The following is a 21,392-nucleotide window of genomic DNA, read 5'->3' as shown; positions in this document are numbered from 1 at the left end:
ATAAAAGAGCTGTAAGTGCTAAATTTGATCACAATGGAGGGTATCTTCGCACCAGAGTTACTATAGAGGTTGACAAGCCCCTCCGAAGATGGATCCTCATAGATTCAGCGAGGAGGAAGAAGGTGGATTCGTATGATATTCAGTATGAACAGATACCGTATTTCTGTTTCTCCTGTGGACGCCTTGGCCACTCAGATCTGTTCTGTCAGAATCCAGGGACCAGAGATGAGAAAGGTGAACTGGCCTTTGGTCTTACGCTGAGAGCCCTTGAGGATTTTAAGAAGCAACCAACTGGTGAGAGTTCATCAAAGGGACAAAGCTCGGATCATAGCAAGTAGGGCACAAGGAACTCGAGCACCAAATCCAAACCTGATGGGGAGGAAGAGGTAGTTTCGCCTGTGAAAAACAAGGGGACGACACGTAACAAGAGGAAGGATGCTCCGAACGCGGTTTACAAACCAAAGCAGCCAAAGCAATTGCTCCTTAGGGACAGCATGAGCGCTGATGCTCATGAGGGCTTGGTCGCAAATGGAGATGGTCAGGAGGATGGCGATGAGTTCGCTAAAGAACCAAAGAAGAAGAAGCCTACACCAGAAAATTTGGCAGAGACCGGTGACCGGTCCTGCCCAGCCAAATGAGTTGTATCAGTTGGAATTGCCGGGGGCTTGGGAACCCCGAGGCAATTCGTGAGCTTCGCAGCATTGTGAAGTTGGAAGGTCCCACTCTCCTGTTTGTAATGGAAACAAAAATCAAAGGGAAGAGAGTTGAAGCATTGCAAAATCAGCTAGGGTTTGGGGGTTGCTATGCTGTTGATAGCAATGGCCTAAGTGGTGGTTTGGGCCTCTTTTGGTCTAAAGATGTAATTGTCAGTTTGACAAATTTTAGTTCATGTCATATAGATGTGATGGTGAAATATAAAGACCAAGACTCTTTTGAGTGGAGGTTTACTGGTTTTTATGGAGTGCCTAGGGCTGAGGATCGGACTCATAGCTGGCGTTTTCTTCTTACTTTGCACTCCTTGCCTCATTCGGCTTGGATTTGTGTAGGAGATTTTAATGAAACTCTGTATGCATGTGAACATTTCAGCCGGGCGGCAGGTCCGGAGAGCCAGATGAGAGCTTTCAGAGAAGTTACCGATGAGGTGGCCTTCCAAGATTTGGGATGGTCTGGTACAACATATACCTGGGATAATCGTCAGTCAGGTGCAGCGAATGTCAAGGCAAGGCTAGACAGAGCCTTTGCCAACGAGGAATTCCAGCAGCATTTTCAACATATCAGAATTAGACATCTTCCATCCATTGAATCTGATCATTGCTATGTTGTAGCGGAGATAAGGGAGAATCTGCCCAATGTTTCAAGACCGAAGAAACAGTTTAGGTATGAGAATGTATGGGCATTGCATGCCGACTATGATCAGCTTGTTGCAAGAGCTTGGCTGCAAGCTAACCGCGGGCCGGGACTCCAAGGCATTGCTGATTCTCTTGAGCACTTAAAGCAAACACTAGAACCATGGGGTTTCAAGGAATTTGGTTGTCTCAACCGTAAGGTTAGGCAGCTCCAAAGACGGTTAGACAAGCCTCGTTGCCGCTCGGTTGGTCACGGACCGACGGAGGAAGAACAAGTTATTGTATGTCAATTACGAGAAGCTCTCCACCAGGAGGAAATATGGCTACGCCAACGTTCACGAGTACCTTGGCTTCGTGAGGGTGACCGTAACACATCCTACCTCCAAGTGCAAGCAGCACAATGGAAAAGAATGAACCAAATTCAAGGGCTACGTCGGCCAGATGGTTCTGTTTGTGCTTCTGAAGCAAAGGACAAAATTGAAGTTCAACAGTTTTATCAAAATCTGTATGAGACTCAGGGTTTTGCAGATGCTACTGATTTGCTTAACCATGTGCCAGTCAAGGTATCTATGCAAATGAACGCCGAGCTGACGAAGCCGTATACAGCAGCAGAAGTGCACTCGGCCCTTTTCCAAATGGCCCCTTCAAAGGCGCCAGCAGTAGATGGATTTACTGTCGGGTTCTACCAACGGCATTGGAGTCTAGTTGGTACTGATATTACCCGGGCAGTGTTGGATTTTTTGAATGGGGGCGAGTTACCACAAGGTCTGAATGATACGTCCATTATGTTGATCCCGAAGGAACGACACCCTCAGTCAATTTCTCAATATAGACCTATAGCTCTTTGTCCGGTTTTGTACAATGCTGCCAAATGCATTACTAATCGGATGAGATTATTGTTGAGTCTGATTATCAGTGAAGAGCAAAGCGCCTTTGCCCCTGGTCGCCTGATTGCCGACAATGTCTTAGTGGCATATGAGAGTGTGCACACAATGAGAAGGCGAAAAAACGGAAAAACTATGCTTGTGCTGTCAAGTTAGACATGATGAAAGCCTATGACCGAGTGGAATGGCATTTCCTCGAGGCTATCCTAATTCGGCTAGGTTTTAGCATGGTGTTTGTTCGACTTATCATGAAGTGTGTATCTTCAGTGTGGTTCTCTGTTCGTGTTAATGGAGAATTGCTACCCTACTTTACTCCCTCCCGTGGATTCAAACAAGGTGATCCGGTTTCACCATATTTGTTCTTAATTTGTGCCGAGGGTTTCTCCTGTCTTCTCAAGTACTACAATGGTGGACATATAGAAAGAGGAACTAGAGTCAGCTATAGATCACCTTGGGTTACACACCTTTTATTTGCAGATAATAGTCTCATTTTCATCAGTGCTACATCCCAAAGTGTTGTAAGGCTGAATGACATTCTTCAAATTTATGGAGAAGCGTCTGGGCAGTGTGTGAATCGGGAGAAGAGCTCAATATATTTCAGTTCAAACACACCAGCTCAATTGCGACAATAGTTGAAAGCTATTCTGAATATTGCAGAGGAGGCTTTCAACGAGCGATACTTGGGCCTTCCTACTGCTGTTGGTCGTATAACTAGTGGAACTTTTGATCACATCGGAGAGAGGGCTCGTGGTAAAATGCAAGGATGGTCTGAGAAGTTGTTGGCTTGCGCAGGGCGTGAAACACTTCTCAAGTCAGTAGTACAGGCAATTCCTACGTACTCGATGAGTACTTTTTTGCTCACCAAGAAAGTTTGTAAGAGTTTGACTTCTCCCATGGCCAAGTTCTTCTGGAGTAGTTCTCTTGACAAAAATGCTATGCACTGGGTGTCATGGAAAGATCTTGCTACACCAAAGTGTAATGGAGGTATGGGTTTCCGTGAACCTCATCAGTTTAATCTAGCACTATTAGGGAAACACGGATGGAGGTTCTTAACGAACCCAGAGTCCCTATGTGCACGAGTTTTGAAAGGACGTCACTTCCCTGATACGGACTTCAAGCATGCAACTATACCAAAATCTGCTTCTGCAACTTGGAGAGCGATTATAGCAGGCAGGGAAGCTTTGACTGCTGGCATAATAAAGAGAGTTGGTGATGGGACTTCCATCGATGCCTGGACGGACAAGTGGATACCTGGAACCATCTCCATGTCACCTATCTTCAAACCGGCGACCACCACTGTCCAACGTGTCTCGGACCTGATTGACGTGGACAATTGGTCATGGAGGTAGGATCTTGTGAGATCAACTTTCATTACACCTGACGCCGAGGCGATCTTGAACATACCCATTAGGCGGGGACGTGGAGATGATTCTTTTGCTTGGGCCTTTGAGAGATCAGGCAACTACACTGTCAAATCGGCGTACCGTGCTCTAATGACTCAGAATGAGCGTCCAGCTCTAGAAGAAGGGACGGCTACCGGCACCTCAGGAGATGAAAAACAGTTGTGGAATGCTCTGTGGAAACTCAAAGTTATCCCAAAAGTACGGGTATTCTGGTGGAGAGTACTTCGGAAGATCCTTCCAGATGAGTGCACCCTCAAACACCGGCATATTGCTGTTATGGACCGATGCAATGTTTGCTTAGCAAGGAAAGAAGACCTAATGCATGCTCTCATTCATTGTTCTCACGCACAACGGTTTTGGGACCAAGCTTCGAGCTGGTTCGGTATAAGACTGCTGCGTCTACACCCGGATTCCTGGGCTCAAGATATTCTATGCGATAACCGAGTTGCAGAGGAAGATCGTGCGAAGATAATCACCATCATGTGGACCATATGGCATTCTCGCAATCGTATAAAGCATGGAGAAGAAGGAAGAGACCCGGTTTCGGCTCTCAGAAATACAAAGGAGGCGTTGGCGATCCTTGATCTACCTCGGAACCTTCCTTTGGTTTTACCAGGGTATGGCTGGAGACCACCAGAATTAGGAGTCATCAAGATCACTACTGACGGCCCCCTAAATTTTGCTGACGAAAAGGGCGGGGCGGGTGGTGTAGCACGCTCCTCCTCGGCGTTTTTGGGAGCCTGGAGCAAACCATACGTGGGTATCTCAGACCCACTGATCATCGAAGCCTTGTCACTCCGAGAAGGAGCTCGGTTTGCGACACTTCGAGGTTTTTCGCATGTGATCATGGAGGTGGACTGCCTGGAGTTGGTGACACTCTGGAACACTCGTCACAATTCCCGTTCAATTGTGGCACCTATCTTACAAGAAATATGAGAGCTAGTTCATAATTTTCCGTTTTTTGATATACATCATGTAAATCGCGAGGCCAACCTACCGGCACATCTTTGTGCAAAACGTGCTTGCACTCTGTCTGTGACCGATAGTTGGCTCGACGAGACTCCCCAATTTCTGGTAACCAGCCTTCTCGCTGATTGTCCAGGAAACACATTCATGCAATAAAGCTCTCTGATTTTATCACAAAAAAAAACAAAGATACATAGAGATTCTCACGTCTTCTGGGAGGTGTGCATCATGGTTGTCATGTGTGCTTTCCCAAGAACGCACATGGCCAAGGTAGGGTGGTATATGATCTCCATCGGTTTTTTTTTTTGAAATGAGGCAAAAGACTTGCCATTTCATTGATTAAGAAGAAGAGAATTGCCCCGTTAATTGACGGAAAACCGGGCTAAAACCGATACAACTCAACCCATATGACATGGGCACCACCGGCCAACCTGGCCACCGACAAGAAACTCGGGGCTACAAAGAAGAAAGACATCCGCCGAGGAGTCGCAAGCGTCATCGTCATCACCGGTTGCCTCGAACGGGCGACTCCGACTTCACCGTAGAGCTCCACCATCGAAGTCAACCCGCAAACAGCCGCCAAAGCCATGACGGCACATGCCAACAGATGGCCACACGCGCAAGCAACCGTCAGCTCCGACTTTGACGACGAGCTTCGAAAGGAAAATATGCAGGACTTGCGCCGAGCGTGCCCTCCATAACGGAAGGGCACCTCAGACACGCCGGGAACAACCGACTACCGAAGTCCATGCTGCGACCCGAGCTCCTCTCAACGCCATCATCGTTGCCAAAACAGAAACCAACGCCCCGCCTCAGCAAGCCACGCAGCGAAGATGCCGCCATCCACCGGTCTCCAGTCGTAGCCGGCTCCGAGACGATGCCCCCAAGGAGGAGAAAGACGCGAAGATGCCCCCATCGCCCGATCCAGTTGATCTGAGATTTCCCTCCGGAGCCAAAGCCGTGGAGAGGAGGAGCACAGCTCCAAGACGACGCTTTCAAGAAAGGTAACGACACCCGCGGGCGCCGCCGTTGCCGGCTCCGATGAAGATCGGAACAAGGATTTCTCCCAGAGTTGTGCCACCATCAATCGCCACCGACCGCCGCCCACGCTCCACCATCCCAGCCGAGGTCGACCTCACTCTGACCGCGGGATCCCACGATCCACCGCGCCCAGATACGCACCACCCCCTGGCCGTAGCCGCCAACCACCACCGCAGCACCGTCGCGGCCACCACCACCGCAGCAACCACCTGCATCGCAAGGAGCAGCAACCAGAACGGAGCACCGAGGCGCCAGATACAGATCGAACCGCTCGAGCGAAGCATCTGAGCAGGAGCCGGCACTCCACACGCAGCACACCTCGCGCTACAGGGACGTCAAGCCCGCCACGCCCAGCAGTCGCTGCGCCCGCCGCGCGCCGGCCGCCGCCGCGCCCGCCGCCGGTCCGCGCCCCACGCGCGCATCCGAAGTCGCCGCGCACACGCACGCCGCCTGCGCACGCCGTCCACGCCCAGGCCGCGCCAGGAGCTCGGACCGAAGCCGCCGCCCCAGCACCCCTCCCTCCGCCCGCAGCCTACGTGGATCTCCGCGCGCCGGCCGCCATCCGCCGCCCGCCGCCGCGAGCTCCCCCTCGCGAGCGCCCAGGAAACGACGGGGAGAAGAGGCCCCGCCGCCGTGGATCCGCGCGGGCTTCGCCCGGCGGAGCCCACCGGCGACGGCGAGGGGAGTGTGTGGAAGGAGGGCGCGCGGTGGACGGGGCTGAGCCGCCGCTCGTGTCGCCCCAGGGAGGGAGCGACGCGAGGGCTAAGGTGTCCTGAGTTGGTATTATCCAGTGATGATCTCCATCGGTGTGCCGCTGTTTGGTCGTCGCATGCGCACAGATTTGTTTTGTTTGTACGGGCGAGAAGGCCGTACAATGCAAGTTGCTTAGGAACGGGGCGTCATGATATGAATCGATTTCTTTCACTATAGGATACATAATTATTTCAACTTCCAACTTTCGCGGTGTCCTTTAAACAAAACCACACGCTCTTGTTAGAAGATGCACGGTGTTTGACTTGCCCCAGCAGATTGTGGCACCACTGCACTGCAAGAGTGAGGGTTCTTATATCGGCAGGGGAGTTGCGCTCTTGTTTCTCGGAATAATCTCACCGGATGCATAGGGAGCTTGCTCTATGATTTCACATGAGGACCGTATGCTCCGCCTGAAGAAATTTACTACTACTGGTGTTTCGTCAACCGTTGGATTATATAGGCAGACAAGAGGTGCAAGGAGAACCACAATATGTGCCACCGCATATTCCGTCGCCAAAGGGAGGGACCAAAATTCGCGCTGCGGGTCAGATAAAAATAAATAAATTAATCGCGCTGCGGCCTTCTACAGAAGAACAGTGAAAAGAAAAAGATAATATAGAGTCCTATCGAAGCATTCGGCAGAATCGTCTGGGTGGTGTAGTTGGTTATCACGTTAGTCTCACACACTAAAGGTCCCCAATTCGAACCTGGGCTCAGACATTTTACTTTTAGCCTTTCTCTCTTTTTGGCTTTTCTTTTTTTTCTTTCAAATTTTGTGTTGGTTTCTAATTTTACACATAGATAGATATATTTGTTCTAACTTCCAGCATATGCTTCACATTTCTAACATTCGAACCTAGGCTTGGACATTTTTCTCTTGTTTTTCGGCATTTATTTCCTTTTCCTTATTTTCAGTAATTTTTCTACCATTTCATTGTGTATGTGTATGCACAATTTCCAATAGTCATTTTCAACTTCCATTAGACTTTGCTTCACATTGAACAGACTGCTAAGGCTTTTCCGTTTTATTTTATTTTTCAGATTTTGTGTTGGTTTGTATATTTAATCATATATATATGTATAGATATGTTTGTTTCAACTTCCAGCATATTTTGCTTCATATTTCTAATGTTCAGACCGAGGCTTAGGCATTTATTATTTCTTTGTTTTGGGCATTTATTTCCTTTTCCTTATTTACTGTAAATCCCGTACCATTTCATTTTGTATGTACCATCGCGGGCTGCCGCCGCTACCACGCTCACACCCAAAGCCGGCATGACCTTGGAATATGCCGCTAGATTGAATGCGGACGAATGTCTTCAGCCTCGGTCCAAGGGGACCAACACGCTGGAGGGAAAGGAAGGACGGCCATCACTTCATCATGCTGTCGACAACACAACTCTGAAGTCCATAGCAAGAACAAAAGCCACCTTGCCATGGCGAAATTCACCGCCGGCATCGTCTAGCATCACACCGCATCACCCAATAGCAAGAACAAGACCTACCTTGCCATGGCGGAGTCGGGATCGAGGGACAAAATCTCACCTAGCCGGTCGTCGACTCCCCTGCGAAGACCGCGCCTAAAGAAACCAATGCCCACCGAATCGATGGACCCGGGAGAAGACAACGTCAGAAGCTTGTCGATGCCGCCACAAGTGACCTTGCCAAGATGGGGAACATTAACGCCGGAAGATTTTGACGCTTCCTTGTAATATTTGATGTGAGTGAGATATTCACATTAACCTATGAACAACTATTAAATTGTGTCCATAGTTATTCCATTTTTGATATAAAACTATATTTTGGAAAACCTTGAACACGCATAATATTTTTTTAGAAAGTTGTAATTCTGAAACCGCAGGGCATTGACTTGTCCATGCTTCTCGCCATGAACTTGTTTGTGCTTCTTGGTGAGCTTGAACAACCCAAGCTCATGCTCACCGAGGTCCACAAAAGCATCGATGTCGGGAAAGAAAAATGAGGTGACCGATAGACTCCGCCTCTCTACGTAAAACACATCCACTCTCTTGTCGACAACATTTCTTCACAAGTTACATGATACCAGCATGGAGCTTTTGTCTAAAATGGACACCTGGTATGGACATACATGAGTACCTGATAGGCTGATATGACTATCCCCCAAAACAAATATTTTAACACCGGAATGAACCAGCCACAAATCCTTGAAAGTGTTGTTTGTACTGAATGCATCCTTTTTTGCAAAGAGATTGGAAATTGAAGCAATATTTGCATAAAAACGAGAGATGCCTTTGGACAATCGATAAAAATTCAGCCTGCATCATTCAAGAAGCATACTATTTTAAAAGTTCTTGCCCAAATATACTGACACAGTTCCAGTCGTGTTGTGCTTAGCTTAGTCACATTCTTCTTATCATACATTCACGTACTAAGGCTCTCTCTTTTGTACCATCTACCTTATGTTCCTTTTTTTTTGAAATACCTTTTGGTCCTTCAGAGTAACATATACTCCTTCCGTTCCTAAATATAAGTCCTTTTTACCTTTTTAGTGATTTTCATATGTACTACATACGGAGTAGTTTAGACTGTAGATTCACTCATTTCGCTCCGTACGTAGTTCATATTGAAATTTCTAAAAAGACTTAGACTTTTTTTTTGAGGGGAGCATATATAAGTGAAACTCAAACTACCACGAACAAAGATTGAAGCATGCAAGCAGACTCGCCAACTTGGTGTACTTGTTTTTGTTATGTACACTATTAGGGTAGCAAATTCTCTTTATTGGTACGGTTGTTTGTTGTATATATATTTATCTACAATCTATAATATCTAAATAGTTCATCCCTACTAACCTATTTCTGTTGACATGCAAAGTATCCACCTCATCAAGGCTTCCACATCAGCACTTTCAGCCCTAATAGTACCACGTCATGCATGCGTTCCGTTACTGTACTTAATAGGGTATTTAACGTAACTGAAGACCCTCTTTTCTTCTTGGCAAAAAAATATTGAAGACCCTCTCTCTGTTTCCCTTTCTATGCGGCTTATGGGAGCCTATCTCCGCGTCATTGAGCTGCTCCGGTTGGACTGGCAGCCTCCGGCACCCCTTCCCGCAAAAAAATAAAAAAATACTAAAAAAAATCGTCAGTTGCGCCCTCCCTTCGTTTCACAGCGGCACGTGGCCTCAGCTCAAGGCACTACGACGCCAAGATCCAGTACACAGCTGACCACCAATTACTGTACATAAACCATATGTCTAATAATTGTTACATTCGCTTGACAAGCATTTCTATAATTTGCAAGATTGAAATAACATAGAGCTATCATTTTGCAAAAGTGGTTTGCATGAACCCACAAGCATCCCACTTCGGTGGTAAACATCATTTCCTTCTTATCTCTTATTTGTCCTCTAAGAATACACCCAATGAGTTACAACTTGGTATACTATCTTTCCACAGCAACGCGCGAGGTGTTATCTAGTTTCTTCAATATGTCATGCCATTTTAAAAGTAAATGTTTGTATAACTAGAAAGAAGTAATATTTAAAAAACATACATTAAATTTTTAAAAATGTTCATGTGTTTAAAAATGTGTTTGTTATATTTGAAAAAAATGTTTATACAATATAAAAAGCCTAAGGCCTCATGGCGTTCTGGGCAGCTGGTGTGGGCCTGGAAGGTCGCAACGGAGGCAAAGTGTGATAGCCTGGCTTATTAGGGATGATAGACTACTCATATAAGGAATTCCTTCTTTTCCAGAAGCCCATTCAGACAGAACTCCAAAGTTAAGCGTGCTCAGCTTGGAGTAATTTCAGGATGGGTAACCGATCGGGAAGTTGCTCCCGGATGCGCATGAGCAAGGACAAAATGCGCAGAAAAGACTAGTATTGATCCATGATGCCAGTCTAGATCCCGCCAGGAGTAACGACCACCGGGCGGGTGTGTCCGAGGCGTTACATAAAGCAAGTAGACCGAGAGGAAACAGCAAAAGGAAGAACAAAGACAAACCATTTTGCCGAGAAAAAAAAGCAAACTACCGGGCTAGTCTGCCAGATGCTGGGCCGTGATGGGACGACTAACAACACACAAACTGGACCTCTAAAATTCTAATCCGGCAAACCGTATTTAGCGCCTTTAGCACCGGTGGACCTAAAAAATCCTTTCCCTCAAAAAAAAAACCTAAAAAATCCTAATCCGGCAAAACTTATTTGGCGCCAGTTAAAGGTAATTGTGCCAACCGGCTCACACACCCCTCCGAGCTTGCCCGACCATTTTGCTGTGTTTTTTGCCATTTAACCTTCAAAAAATGCGTGCGGGCGACAGGTCAAATTCGGGACCTTTCGTTCATAGAGGAGAGCGCAAACCACTGGGACAACGCATCACTTGTGTCAAGATAGTATTTTTCTTTTGGTTTTATCCTTTATCATGTTCCCGGAAGCCCGTTGACCCCAAACATGTTTTTTTCCGGTTCGCTGGACGTTCTCCAAAACGGGTATTAGTTTTTTATTGTTCCTTTTTTCTTAAATGCAGAAACTTTTTTAAAATTCATGAAATATTTTTGAAAATGATGATCTTTTTTCTTCAATTGATGAAATTTTTTTCTTAAAAATTTCATGATTTGTTTCTCAAAATTTTCAAATTCATGAAAATTTTAGAAGAATTGATTATTTTTTAAACCTATGATTATTTTTTGCAAATCCATGAAAATATTTTCAAAATTGATAAACATTTTCCAAAATAATCAAAACTTTTTCAAATCCATGAACTTTTTAAAATTTTGTGAACTTTTTATGAGAGGATAAATTTATTTTCAAAATCGATCATTTTTTCTCAATATCGATGAACTTATATTTAAAATCATTGAATTTTTTGATTTTTCTGAACTTTTTAAAAACCCATGAACCTTTTTAAAAAAGTTGAAGAATTTTTCTCGATATTTTTGGAAAAAACAATATTGTTTTTATCATTTAAAAGAAGTTTTTCGATTTTTTGTGATCCATCAATCAGTCAACGGTTCAGTGGTAAGCTGTCATTCGGTCAAATATGAAATCCATCGATCGAGCATTCGACGAGGAATTAGCACAACTATCGTTGCTTGGCTGGCCAACGGAGCTCGCGCGTGAGCGCCACTACGGTAGCGGGCGCATAACGCGCTGATTAGGACCTCCCTAGGAGCTCCTATTATGGACCAAGGCGATGAAAAGCCATGAAACACACAACCACGCGCCCTTTTGGGCCGGCCCATGCACGGGCAGGAACCCCTTTTTTTGCTTTATCCTTTTCATTTTCTTATTTTTAAAATTCCTGTTTTTTAAAAATATTCAGAAACTTATAAAATATTCATGTATTTAAAAATGTTCCTTTTTTAAAATTCTCACTAAAAAAAATAATGTTCGTGAATTCAAATGAGCGTTCATGAATTTCAAGAAATGTTTGCCGATTCAAAAAAGCTCACAAATTTATGAAAATAGTTCCAGGTCATCATCGTGTAACAAGATGTTGGTGCCGGCGACGAGCACAATCCACCCGGTGTTCCATGTCTCGCAAGTTGGTCGCGCCCTTCCTCGAACCGAGCAAGTTGTGGATGAACTCCCCACAGGAGCAGCGTAAAGACCTGAACCGGGTGAGGCACCCGACGCCCGGACTCATCATCGCGGCGGGATGGCGGTGACTCAAGTGCTGATTCGATGGACGGATCGCCAAGACCTTTTTTTAGGGGACCACCAAGAGCTACTACGTTACGGTGCAAACCAGCGCCTGCAGCCGCGATAGCTGGGCCGGCCATGTATCTCCCTTTTTCCCTATTTGAAGCTCAAAAAAGGTGCGGTCGCGGGAGATCGAACTAGTGATGTATTCCTCTAGAGCGAACGACTGCAACCATAACGCCATCGATCAACCAGTGATTGCTGAGTAGTTTTCATTCATTTATTGTTTCTTAAGTCGTGGGAGGCCACTGATTTTGGGAAGCTCCCAGAAGCTTCCAAAGCCGGGGTTTTTCCCAGTTCCCTGGACATTTCCAGCACGGTTTTATTCGGGTTTTCTTTTTCTTTTTTATCGTTTCTTTTTCTTTTTTTCGTTTTACTAAATGCGTGATTTTTTCTCTTTATATTCTTTTTTATACGTATTTTCTTTCTTTTGTATTCCGGATTTTTCAAGTTTATGAACTTTTTTTCCAAATGGGATGAACTTTTTCCAAACTCAATGAACTTTTTTCCAAACTCGATGATTTTTTTTTGAAAGTCGATGAACTTTTTTTCAAAATCGATGAACATTTTCCAAAAAATCGATGAACCTTTTTTAGAGCTTTTTTTCAAATGGATGAAACTATTTCTTTAAGTCTTTTTGATTTTGCATTTTTATTTCGTAAGAAATGAAAAAACTGGCAGTTTTTTCCTACCGAAACAGAAAAAAACCGGGCTGCCAGCGAGCGGCCGATGGAGCGACTTGTTTTTTTCCCGAGCGAGCAAGCGCGCTCGTGGGCCGGGCCATCTGAGCGCCTAAATCGCTGAGTCAAGGCCTGGGCTGTGAGGCAACGGCAGCCGATATCCAGCCCACAGGACAAGCGCAGCTTCCTGGAAGACGGCGGCTCTCCTCTCTCACATTTCCCCGACGACCCCCGATGACATCCCTGGCGACGGCGCCGGCGCCGGCGGCGTCGGGCGGGCGGGAGGGCGACGAGATGGTGATCACGCCGCTCGGCGCGGGCAGCGAGGTGGGCCGCTCCTGCGTCCACCTGAGCTTCAAGGGGCGCACAGTCCTAGTAAGCATCCCCGAAACCCTAGCTCCCCCTTCTCCGCTCCTCTGCTCCCGCCTGTCCGGGGAATCTGACCCACTCCGTGCTCTCCAGTTCGACTGCGGCATCCACCCGGCGTACCCCGGCATGGCGTCGCTGCCCTTCTTCGACGAGATCGACCCCGCCGCCGTCGACGTCCTCCTCATCACGCAGTAACCAACCAACCAACAAATCTCGCCCTCCCTCTCTTGATCCCCGCCCGTCCTTCCTTCTCCATCCTGCTCATTCTGCCTTGAATCTCTCTGTATTGCAGCTTTCACCTGGACCACGCGGCCGCGCTGCCATACTTCCTGGAGAAGGTAACTGGCGTCTGCTCGCTTGCTGGATTCAGATTGTAATTGCGGGAGGCGACGCACATGTTTCATGTCTGAATTTTCTCTGCTTTGCAGACCGCGTTCAAGGGCCGAGTCTTCATGACCCACGCCACCAAGGCCATCTACAGGCTGCTGCTCTCCGATTACATCAAAGTCAGCAAGGTGTCCGCCGAGAACATGCTGTTTGACGAGCAGGATATTGTCAGCTCAATGGAAAAAATTGAGGTAAAACACCTTCTTTTCGGCAGATATAAAATGCAGCGATGCATGTTCTTTAAGAAGCAAGTTTGAGTTGTTTCCTATATGCCTGGTTGATAATTCAAGTGTTTTCCTTTCATCGCCTAGCACGATAAATGTCACTGGACTGTTGGTTAACATTACAGCTAATGCATGATTCTGCTTGCGAGGATTAAAATATGTTAATTTATCACAGGAGGATGCACACTGTCTTTAACATATACTTATCATGCAGGTCATAGACTTCCACCAGACACTGGAAGTTAATGGCATACGCTTCTGGTGCTATACTGCTGGGCATGTACTTGGAGCTGCCATGTTCATGGTGGATATTGCTGGCGTTCGCATTCTTTACACTGGTGACTACTCCCGTGACAGGCACCTGAAAGCTGCTGAGATCCCCCAGTTCTCCCCTGATATTTGCATTATCGAGTCAACTTACGGTGTGCAGCGACACCAACCCCGCCATGTCAGAGAGAAGCGCTTCACTGATGCCATCCACAACATTGTTTCTCAAGGGGGCCGTGTTCTTATCCCAGCATTTGCTCTTGGTAGAGCACAGGAGCTGCTGCTTATCCTAGATGAGTATTGGTCCAACCACCCAGAGCTCCATAAGATTCCAATCTATTACGCCTCCCCTCTTGCGAAGAAGTGTATGGCTGTCTACCAGACATACATAAACTCCATGAATGACAGGATCCGCAACCAGTTTGCACGGTCCAATCCCTTCCATTTCAAGCATATTGACCCTTTGAGTAGCATAGACAACTTCCATGATGTTGGTCCGTCAGTGGTGATGGCAAGTCCAGGTAGCCTCCAAAGTGGCCTCTCCAGGCAGCTCTTTGACAAGTGGTGCACAGATAAGAAGAACACATGTGTTATTCCAGGTTATGCTGTTGCTGGCTCCCTTGCAAAGGAGATCATCACTGAGCCGAGAAAAGTGCAGCTAGCAAATGGGCTCACTGCTCCTCTCAACATGCAGATCTTCTACATCTCCTTTTCAGCTCACGCGGATTTCCCACAGACGAGCGGCTTCCTGGGCGAGCTTCGACCAGCCAACATCATTCTTGTACACGGGGAAGCAAATGAGATGGGGAGGCTCAGACAGAAGCTGATCACTCAGTTCGAGGGAACAGACACACAGATCGTGTCTCCCAAGAACTGCCAACCAGTGCAGCTGTATTTCAGCTCTGACAAGATGGCCAAGGCAATTGGCAGATTGGCAGAAAAGGTGCCAGAAGTGGGGGATTCTGTCAGTGGCTTGCTTGTGAAGAAGGGCTTCACGTACCAGATTATGGCTCCTGAGGACCTCCGGGTGCACACACAGCTATCTACCACCAACATTACCCAGCGGCTCGCTGTCCCGTATTGTGGTTCTTTTGAAGTCATCAAGTACAGACTGAGGCAAATATACGAGAGCGTGGAATCATCAACCGACGAAGCCGATGTTCCAACACTGATTGTTCATGAGAGGGTGACCATCCGCCTGGATTCAGAGAGCTACGTGACGCTACAGTGGTCCTCTGATCCCATAAGCGACATGGTGTCTGATTCCGTGGTGGCTATGATCTTGAACATAGGGCGTGAGGGACCAAAGGCCGTTCCAATGGAAGAGGAAACAGAGATGGTGGCGCAGAAGGTGGTGTACGCTCTCATGGTGTCGGTCTTCGGCGACGTTCAAGTGGCGGGGGAAGGGAAGCTTGTTATAACTGTGGATGGGGATGTCGCGCACTTGGATGGGAGGAGCGGTGACGTTGAGTGCGCGAACGCAGCGCTGAAAGGGAGGATCGAGACCGCGTTCCATCGCATTCAGGGTGCTGTGAGACCAATCCCGCTGTCGGCCTCCTGAGGTGAAGCCATGATGTAGGATGCTTTTAACATGGTGACTGTTTCCTAGGTGATTAAACAGGGCAGCAGGTCGTGTTAGATTTAGAACATGAGTTGTATAGCATTGTAGGCAATTTCTAGTGGTTATCTGAACAGTCCTCTCACTTGCAGTAACTTTGAGCTGAGCTGAAGTTGCAGTGCAGCTGAGCTGAGCTTCTCCTTTTGTCTTTCCGTGTGTCTGCTCATCTCATCAGTTTCTGGTATTGGCGTTATCCCTCTGTAAAGGAATATAAGAGGATTAGTGATCTAAACGCTCTTATATTTCTTTACGGAAGGAGTACTTGAGAAAGAAGGTGAAGAGCATTCAGTGAAGCCAGATCTGTTCTCGATTACTTCATTTTCTCTGCGCAGAAAAATAGTTTGAGAATTACTACTTGATTCCTCGGTATATGGTTATTACAATTCTGGGTGATCTTGGTCATGCTGCTGCTTTTAACGTCGTTCACTTTGTTTAGTGATGAAGTGAAACTTTATGTCAAATGTGATTTTTATGGATACTTTTGCGGTCATCCTGGTTGTTGGCAAGGGAAGAACTAACATTTTTTTTTCAAAGTTATCCACATTAACAGGGGAGGGAATTATCTTACTATTAATATTCATCACATGATGTGATTTAGTTTACTAAGTCGATGTGTTGTATCCACGGTAAATTCAGAAAATGGCGCCTCTCATTTCATCACCACATAGTCTCGTGTTCATTTGGTCTTCCTCATATTCATGGGGCTGCCTGGGGCAACGATCACTCCTGCTTAACGACCAAGTGAACTATAGATAAGCGATGATCACGCAAAGTTTCTAGATAAGATGAGGAGCATAGTATTGTGTTTTTATGTCAAGCAAAATCATTACTTATTGCTATGTATTTTGAGGATAAGCATCCTCTCAGCCATTACTTGAAAATTTACAATTGTACGTACGGATGGCACATCAAAAAGATTCTTGTTATGCCATTTTAGAATCAAGCTGAGGTGGTTTAGACGTAGTTTGTATGATTGAAGGTTGGCATGCTATAGTTGACAGTCCTGTTTGCCTATTGTTCAGTTAAAGCCTACTGTATTTTGTGTAGTGTGTTAACTTCTGAAATATTAACCCTACTGTGGAGAGGTCCTCTAAGAATACCTGCCGCACCTTCGCCTCCACCTTATCGCCTTTGTATGAAACTCATGTTTGTGAAGATCTTATGGACAGCCTGCTTCACGAAATTATTGCTCTCTTTAACTCATTCCATGACCGAACAATGCTCTCACTCGCTGCTGCAAGTTGTTCGTGGATGTCCATAGAGATTTGTTCTCAATTTTTTTTTATAATTACAAGTTATGTGTAATCACTATGTATGTCGCTGGTCTCATATTTGCATATGTCATTCGAGTGATTATTCAACTGTTACAGTAGTAACATACACCCATGTATTCAACTAGATTTGAAGAGCATATCAGTTGTAACCAAGTTATGGTAAAAACAATGGAAATCATTTTGTCAAAGTTTTTCAAAAAAATCTTTTAAAATACAATATGTTAGCAGATTGATATTCTATATATTTATATGTGGAATTTCGATCTTATTCAATTCGGAGGTACTTGCAAAATTCATACTGATGTTTAATAGAATCTGATGGAGGATGAAACACATATATCTGACTAAGCCTAAATTACTTATCGAACGACAAAGAGGCAGGAACTTGATACAAAAACAAGTGCATGCAAAAATGAAGGCAAATCGTGGTTTAACACAACTTGAAAACATACACCCTTCATTTAAAAATGTTTAATAGAATCTGATGGAGGATGAAACACATATATCTGACTAAGCCTAAATTACTTATCGAACGACAAAGAGGCAGAAACATGATACAAAAACAAGCAAGTGCATGCAAAAATGAAGGCAAATCGTGGTTTAACACAACTTGAAAACATACACCCTTCATTTAAAAAGAGCATACATGCAAAGTACCTAAAATAAACGTTGCAGGTGAACATACTTTGTTTTTGCTCCGCAAGTTATGACAAAAAGTATATTTTCATGTCTTTTTTAGTAGTATTGCAAAAGGGAGTCCCATTTTTTAAAATGCCACACTTCACATATAATAAATACCGTGAAACAATTTACCATTTATCTAAAGAATTGTTTTACTATCTATGTGTTTTTAAATGACTTGCCCGTGTGGAAGCACATGTTGATGACTAGTTTATCTAAATGTGTGATGCTTGAGTTTTTCTGTAATCCAAAAAAATACTTTAGTTTGCGGTGCGCCCATTGCTTAAACATTTTAGTAGCTCCTCCATGAAAAATTAATACTCCCTCCGTTCCAAAATAGATGACTCAACTTTGTACTAACTTAGAGAAGGGAGTATTTCATAACCCGCTCGTCCAACAATTGCAACCATGATCTGACTTTACTTGGGTTAGAAGTGGCATGACATATGTACCCACCTCGTACTCAAAAATCGGAAGAGTCGGTTCAAACTTAATTTCAAGGTGCTAGCTCGGTTGTACTATGTCAATGGCTGTAGCAGCCTTTAGCGAGCACCATTTTGCATCATTAAACTATATACACAGTAGAGAAGTCTCCAATGTATGTGACCTATTTCTCATTTGTGGTTGAAAGTTGACAAGCTGCTAATGTATGTTTTTACACGTAAATTGCTTGTCACCGTTGCCTACGATGGTACACCCGTACCGCCACACACCCACTTCCACATTTAACTCATAGTAATGGCATCAAGCCACACGTTAACGTATCAAGGTTTGTCTTCACCAACATTCCAATGGAACGGTATCACTATGTTGCTAATAAGAAAGGGTCACGATTGTTTATCACACCCAGAATTATCACTATGTTTCCTATGTTTGCATGGCTACTGAATTGTATCCATATATCTCATATTATTTTATTTCTATGGGAAAATGTAATAGAAACTTTGGAGAATATGTTAAAACCCAAGCACCTTGCAGCATCACTAACATTTAGGGAACGAGTACACGTGTGTATGTTTCAATATATATCAGTCACATCCACGCTCTATCTATTAGCTAGTATATATATGCACATCCACCATATATACAACGTGTGTTGTTGAAAATCCACTAGAATAGATACAAATGGAATAAGTGTTAGATGGTGGGTACCGAAATGGACGTATAGATGTACATGTAGGAGGTCAATTAGTTTATTAGAATTGCAGGCACCGGGAAAGAGCTAGCTAGTGTGGGATAGCCTCATTGGCAGGAACTTGGATCGGCCTGCATGTACTTTTTGTGAAAAAGTCAGCGCCCAAGCCTCTAGGAAACCAAAATGATGCTAGCTTTTCCCCACAAAGCCGTGGAAAAAATCTAGCATCATTTTGGTTTCCTCGTCATATGAATCGTTCCTAATTCTAGAGTCGAACGATAATTGGCAATCTCATTGTTTTCCGAGCGAGCAAAGTCCAAAGAGATCAGCCACGAGCCTGCGATGTAGCCAGTCTGCGGCGTGCACCATGACCATGCGGAAGACGAAGGCAGGGAGAGTATGCAGCTACATATGACCATGTTGAGTATATTGATTATTAGGAAAGACTAGATAGATTAGGATTAGTTCTGGCTTGTCTTGTACTCCAAATTGATCATTGTACTCCTATATATATGCTCACGAGGCTCAAGCAATACTATTGAATTATTCCACCAAATCCCTCTTTCCCTTCCAACATGGTATCAGCCTAATCACGATCCAAACCCTAGCCGCCGCCGCTTCCGCACCCGCGCGCCGCCCCCGGGGCGGTCGGCCTCCATGACCGTCGCCGGGGGCCGCGCCGCCCGTACCTAGGGTTCGTCCGCCGGCCGTGTTGGCCGGCTGTCCTAGAGAGTCTTTTTCCCGATCCTTTGATCCGGTTTTTTCTCTCTTTCGTCGGTCGCTTTGATCGGCGTTTACTTTTCGGTTTTCCGATCTAATCATGATCGGTTTGCGTCGCCCACCGCCGCCGTCGACCCCGAGCGCCTCTACTTCGACCCAGGCGCGACTAGCCGGCCTCTCCTCCGACCCGGCGGCCACGCGCGTCGAGGCGGCCCTTCGCCGCCGCCGTCCGCGCGCCGGCCCGCCCGTCGATCTACGCCGGCCGTCACCGCCCTGCTCCAACCGGGACTCCTGCATCACCCGACCCGGCGGTCTCGCGCCATGCGGCGGCCAATCATAGCCGCCTTGCCGCCCGTCGTCGCCGGCTTCATCTCGGACACCGCCGCCACCCCGTCTCCACCGAGCGGCGTCCCCGACCTCGCACGCGATCGGACTGATCACCCGCCCGCCGCCGCGATCCGCCTCATCTACGCCGTACGACCGACCTGGCCCGTCGGTTGCGCGCGCCTCCGCAGGTCCCGTGAAGATCGTCCCCGAGTTCGGCGCGTCCCTCCACCGATCGAGCAACGGGCTGCCGCTGCGTCGCCCCATCGGACCGCAGCGCCGCCGCCCCGTGGTTCTTCTCCTAGCTGCACCGACCCGCGTCACCGCTGCGTCGCCCCTTCGGGCCATAGTGCCGCGGCCCGCGGCCCCCCGCCGCCCCGAGGCCGTCCGCTCCTGGTCGTCCCCGTGGCCGCACCGACCCTCGCGCCGCCGTCGCGTCGCCCCGTCAGGCCATAGCGAGCGTGGCACGCGGTCCACGCAGCCGTTCCGAGGCCGTCTCTGCGGTTGCACCGACCCACACTCGTCCGCCACGCCGCCCCTTCGGGTTGTCGCGCCGCGGCCCGCGGTCTCCGCAGCCGCCCCGAGGTCTTACCGTCGTCGCCCCCGACCTGCCCGCCGCCGCTGCGTCGCCCCTTCGGGCCGTAGCGCCGCGGCCCGTGGTCCACTCCGCCGTCACCGCGCGATGACCTCCCGTGGTATGCGCCGCGCCGTCTCCCTTGGCGCGGGAACGCCACTGTCCGCGCCGGTCTTCATCACGCTGTCGGGTTCTTCGCCTACTTCGAGCACCGCCGCCGCGCTCCTAACCTAGCCGCCGCCGCCGCTCTTCTTTGGCCGCCGCCGCCGCTACCCCCGTAGCTGCCGCAGCCGCCCGTCCACCTCCTTTGTCTTCGTCCAACACCAGCCCGTCGCCAGCGTTGTCGTCATCTACCCTGACCGCTTCATCTACTCTGACAACCGCAAGCGACATTGGCCCCGTGCCGATTGGCGCCACAACCGTCTGTCGTGGTTCTAAGTCTAACAGTAGTGTAGGGGGGTACTAAAGGAGAGGCAAGATCCTAGCTATGGAGTAGTTGTACACACAAGGGTTTTACGAGTTCAAGCCCTTCTCGGAGGAAGTAACAGCCCTACGTCTCGGTGCCCGGAGGCGGTCGACTGGATTATATGCGTGAGAGTTACAGGGGTGCGAACCCTTCTTCCTGTGGAGGGGGGTGGTGAGGGAGTCCTGGACTAGGGGGTGTCCGGATAGCCGAACTATCATCATCGGCCGGACTCCAAGACTATGAAGATACAAGATTGAAGACTTCGTCCCGTGTCCGGATGGGACTTTCCTTGGCGTGGAAGGCAAGCTTGGCGATACGGATATGTAGATCTCCTACCATTGTAACCGATTCTGTGTAACCCTAGCCCTCTCCGGTGTCTATATAAACCGGATGGCTCTAGTCTGTAGGACGAACAACAATCATACCATAGGCTAGCTTCTAGGGTTTAGCCTCCTTGATCTCGTGGTAGATCTACTCTTGTAACACACATCATCAATATTAATCAAGCAAGACGTAGGGTTTTACCTCCATCAAGAGGGCCCGAACCTGGGTAAAACATCGTGTCCCTCGTCTCCTGTTACCATCCGCCTAGACGCA

At 47.2% G+C, this 21,392-nt stretch overlaps 1 protein-coding gene and 1 non-coding gene across 3 annotated transcripts; both read left to right on the top strand.

Annotated features, from left to right (window-relative positions):
• Positions 1–7,039: 7,039 nt before the first annotated feature.
• Positions 7,040–7,113, top strand: TRNAV-CAC (transfer RNA valine (anticodon CAC)). Its single transcript has one exon. It is a non-coding gene; the product is annotated as a tRNA-Val (tRNA).
• A 5,842-nt stretch (positions 7,114–12,955) lies between these two features.
• On the top strand, positions 12,956–15,773 carry LOC123114298 (cleavage and polyadenylation specificity factor subunit 3-I). Of its 2 annotated transcripts, XM_044535727.1 has the most exons (5): positions 12,956–13,131; positions 13,219–13,316; positions 13,418–13,463; positions 13,554–13,703; positions 13,951–15,773. In XM_044535727.1, exons 1-5 carry the CDS (start codon positions 12,991–12,993, stop codon positions 15,562–15,564), a joined length of 2,049 nt encoding a protein of 682 aa, XP_044391662.1. In that variant the 5' UTR covers positions 12,956–12,990; the 3' UTR covers positions 15,565–15,773. The 2 variants fall into 2 exon arrangements, with proteins under 2 accessions (XP_044391662.1, XP_044391661.1); XM_044535726.1 differs by having other exon boundaries at positions 12,958–13,316.
• Positions 15,774–21,392: the final 5,619 nt, after the last annotated feature.

The sequence above is a fragment of the Triticum aestivum genome, chromosome 5B (genome assembly GCF_018294505.1).
Source record: "Triticum aestivum cultivar Chinese Spring chromosome 5B, IWGSC CS RefSeq v2.1, whole genome shotgun sequence".
In the NCBI taxonomy this organism is placed as follows: Eukaryota; Viridiplantae; Streptophyta; class Magnoliopsida; order Poales; family Poaceae; genus Triticum; species Triticum aestivum.
Note: the sequence above shows the minus strand (reverse complement) of the source record. Positions and strands in the feature narration are given on the sequence as shown.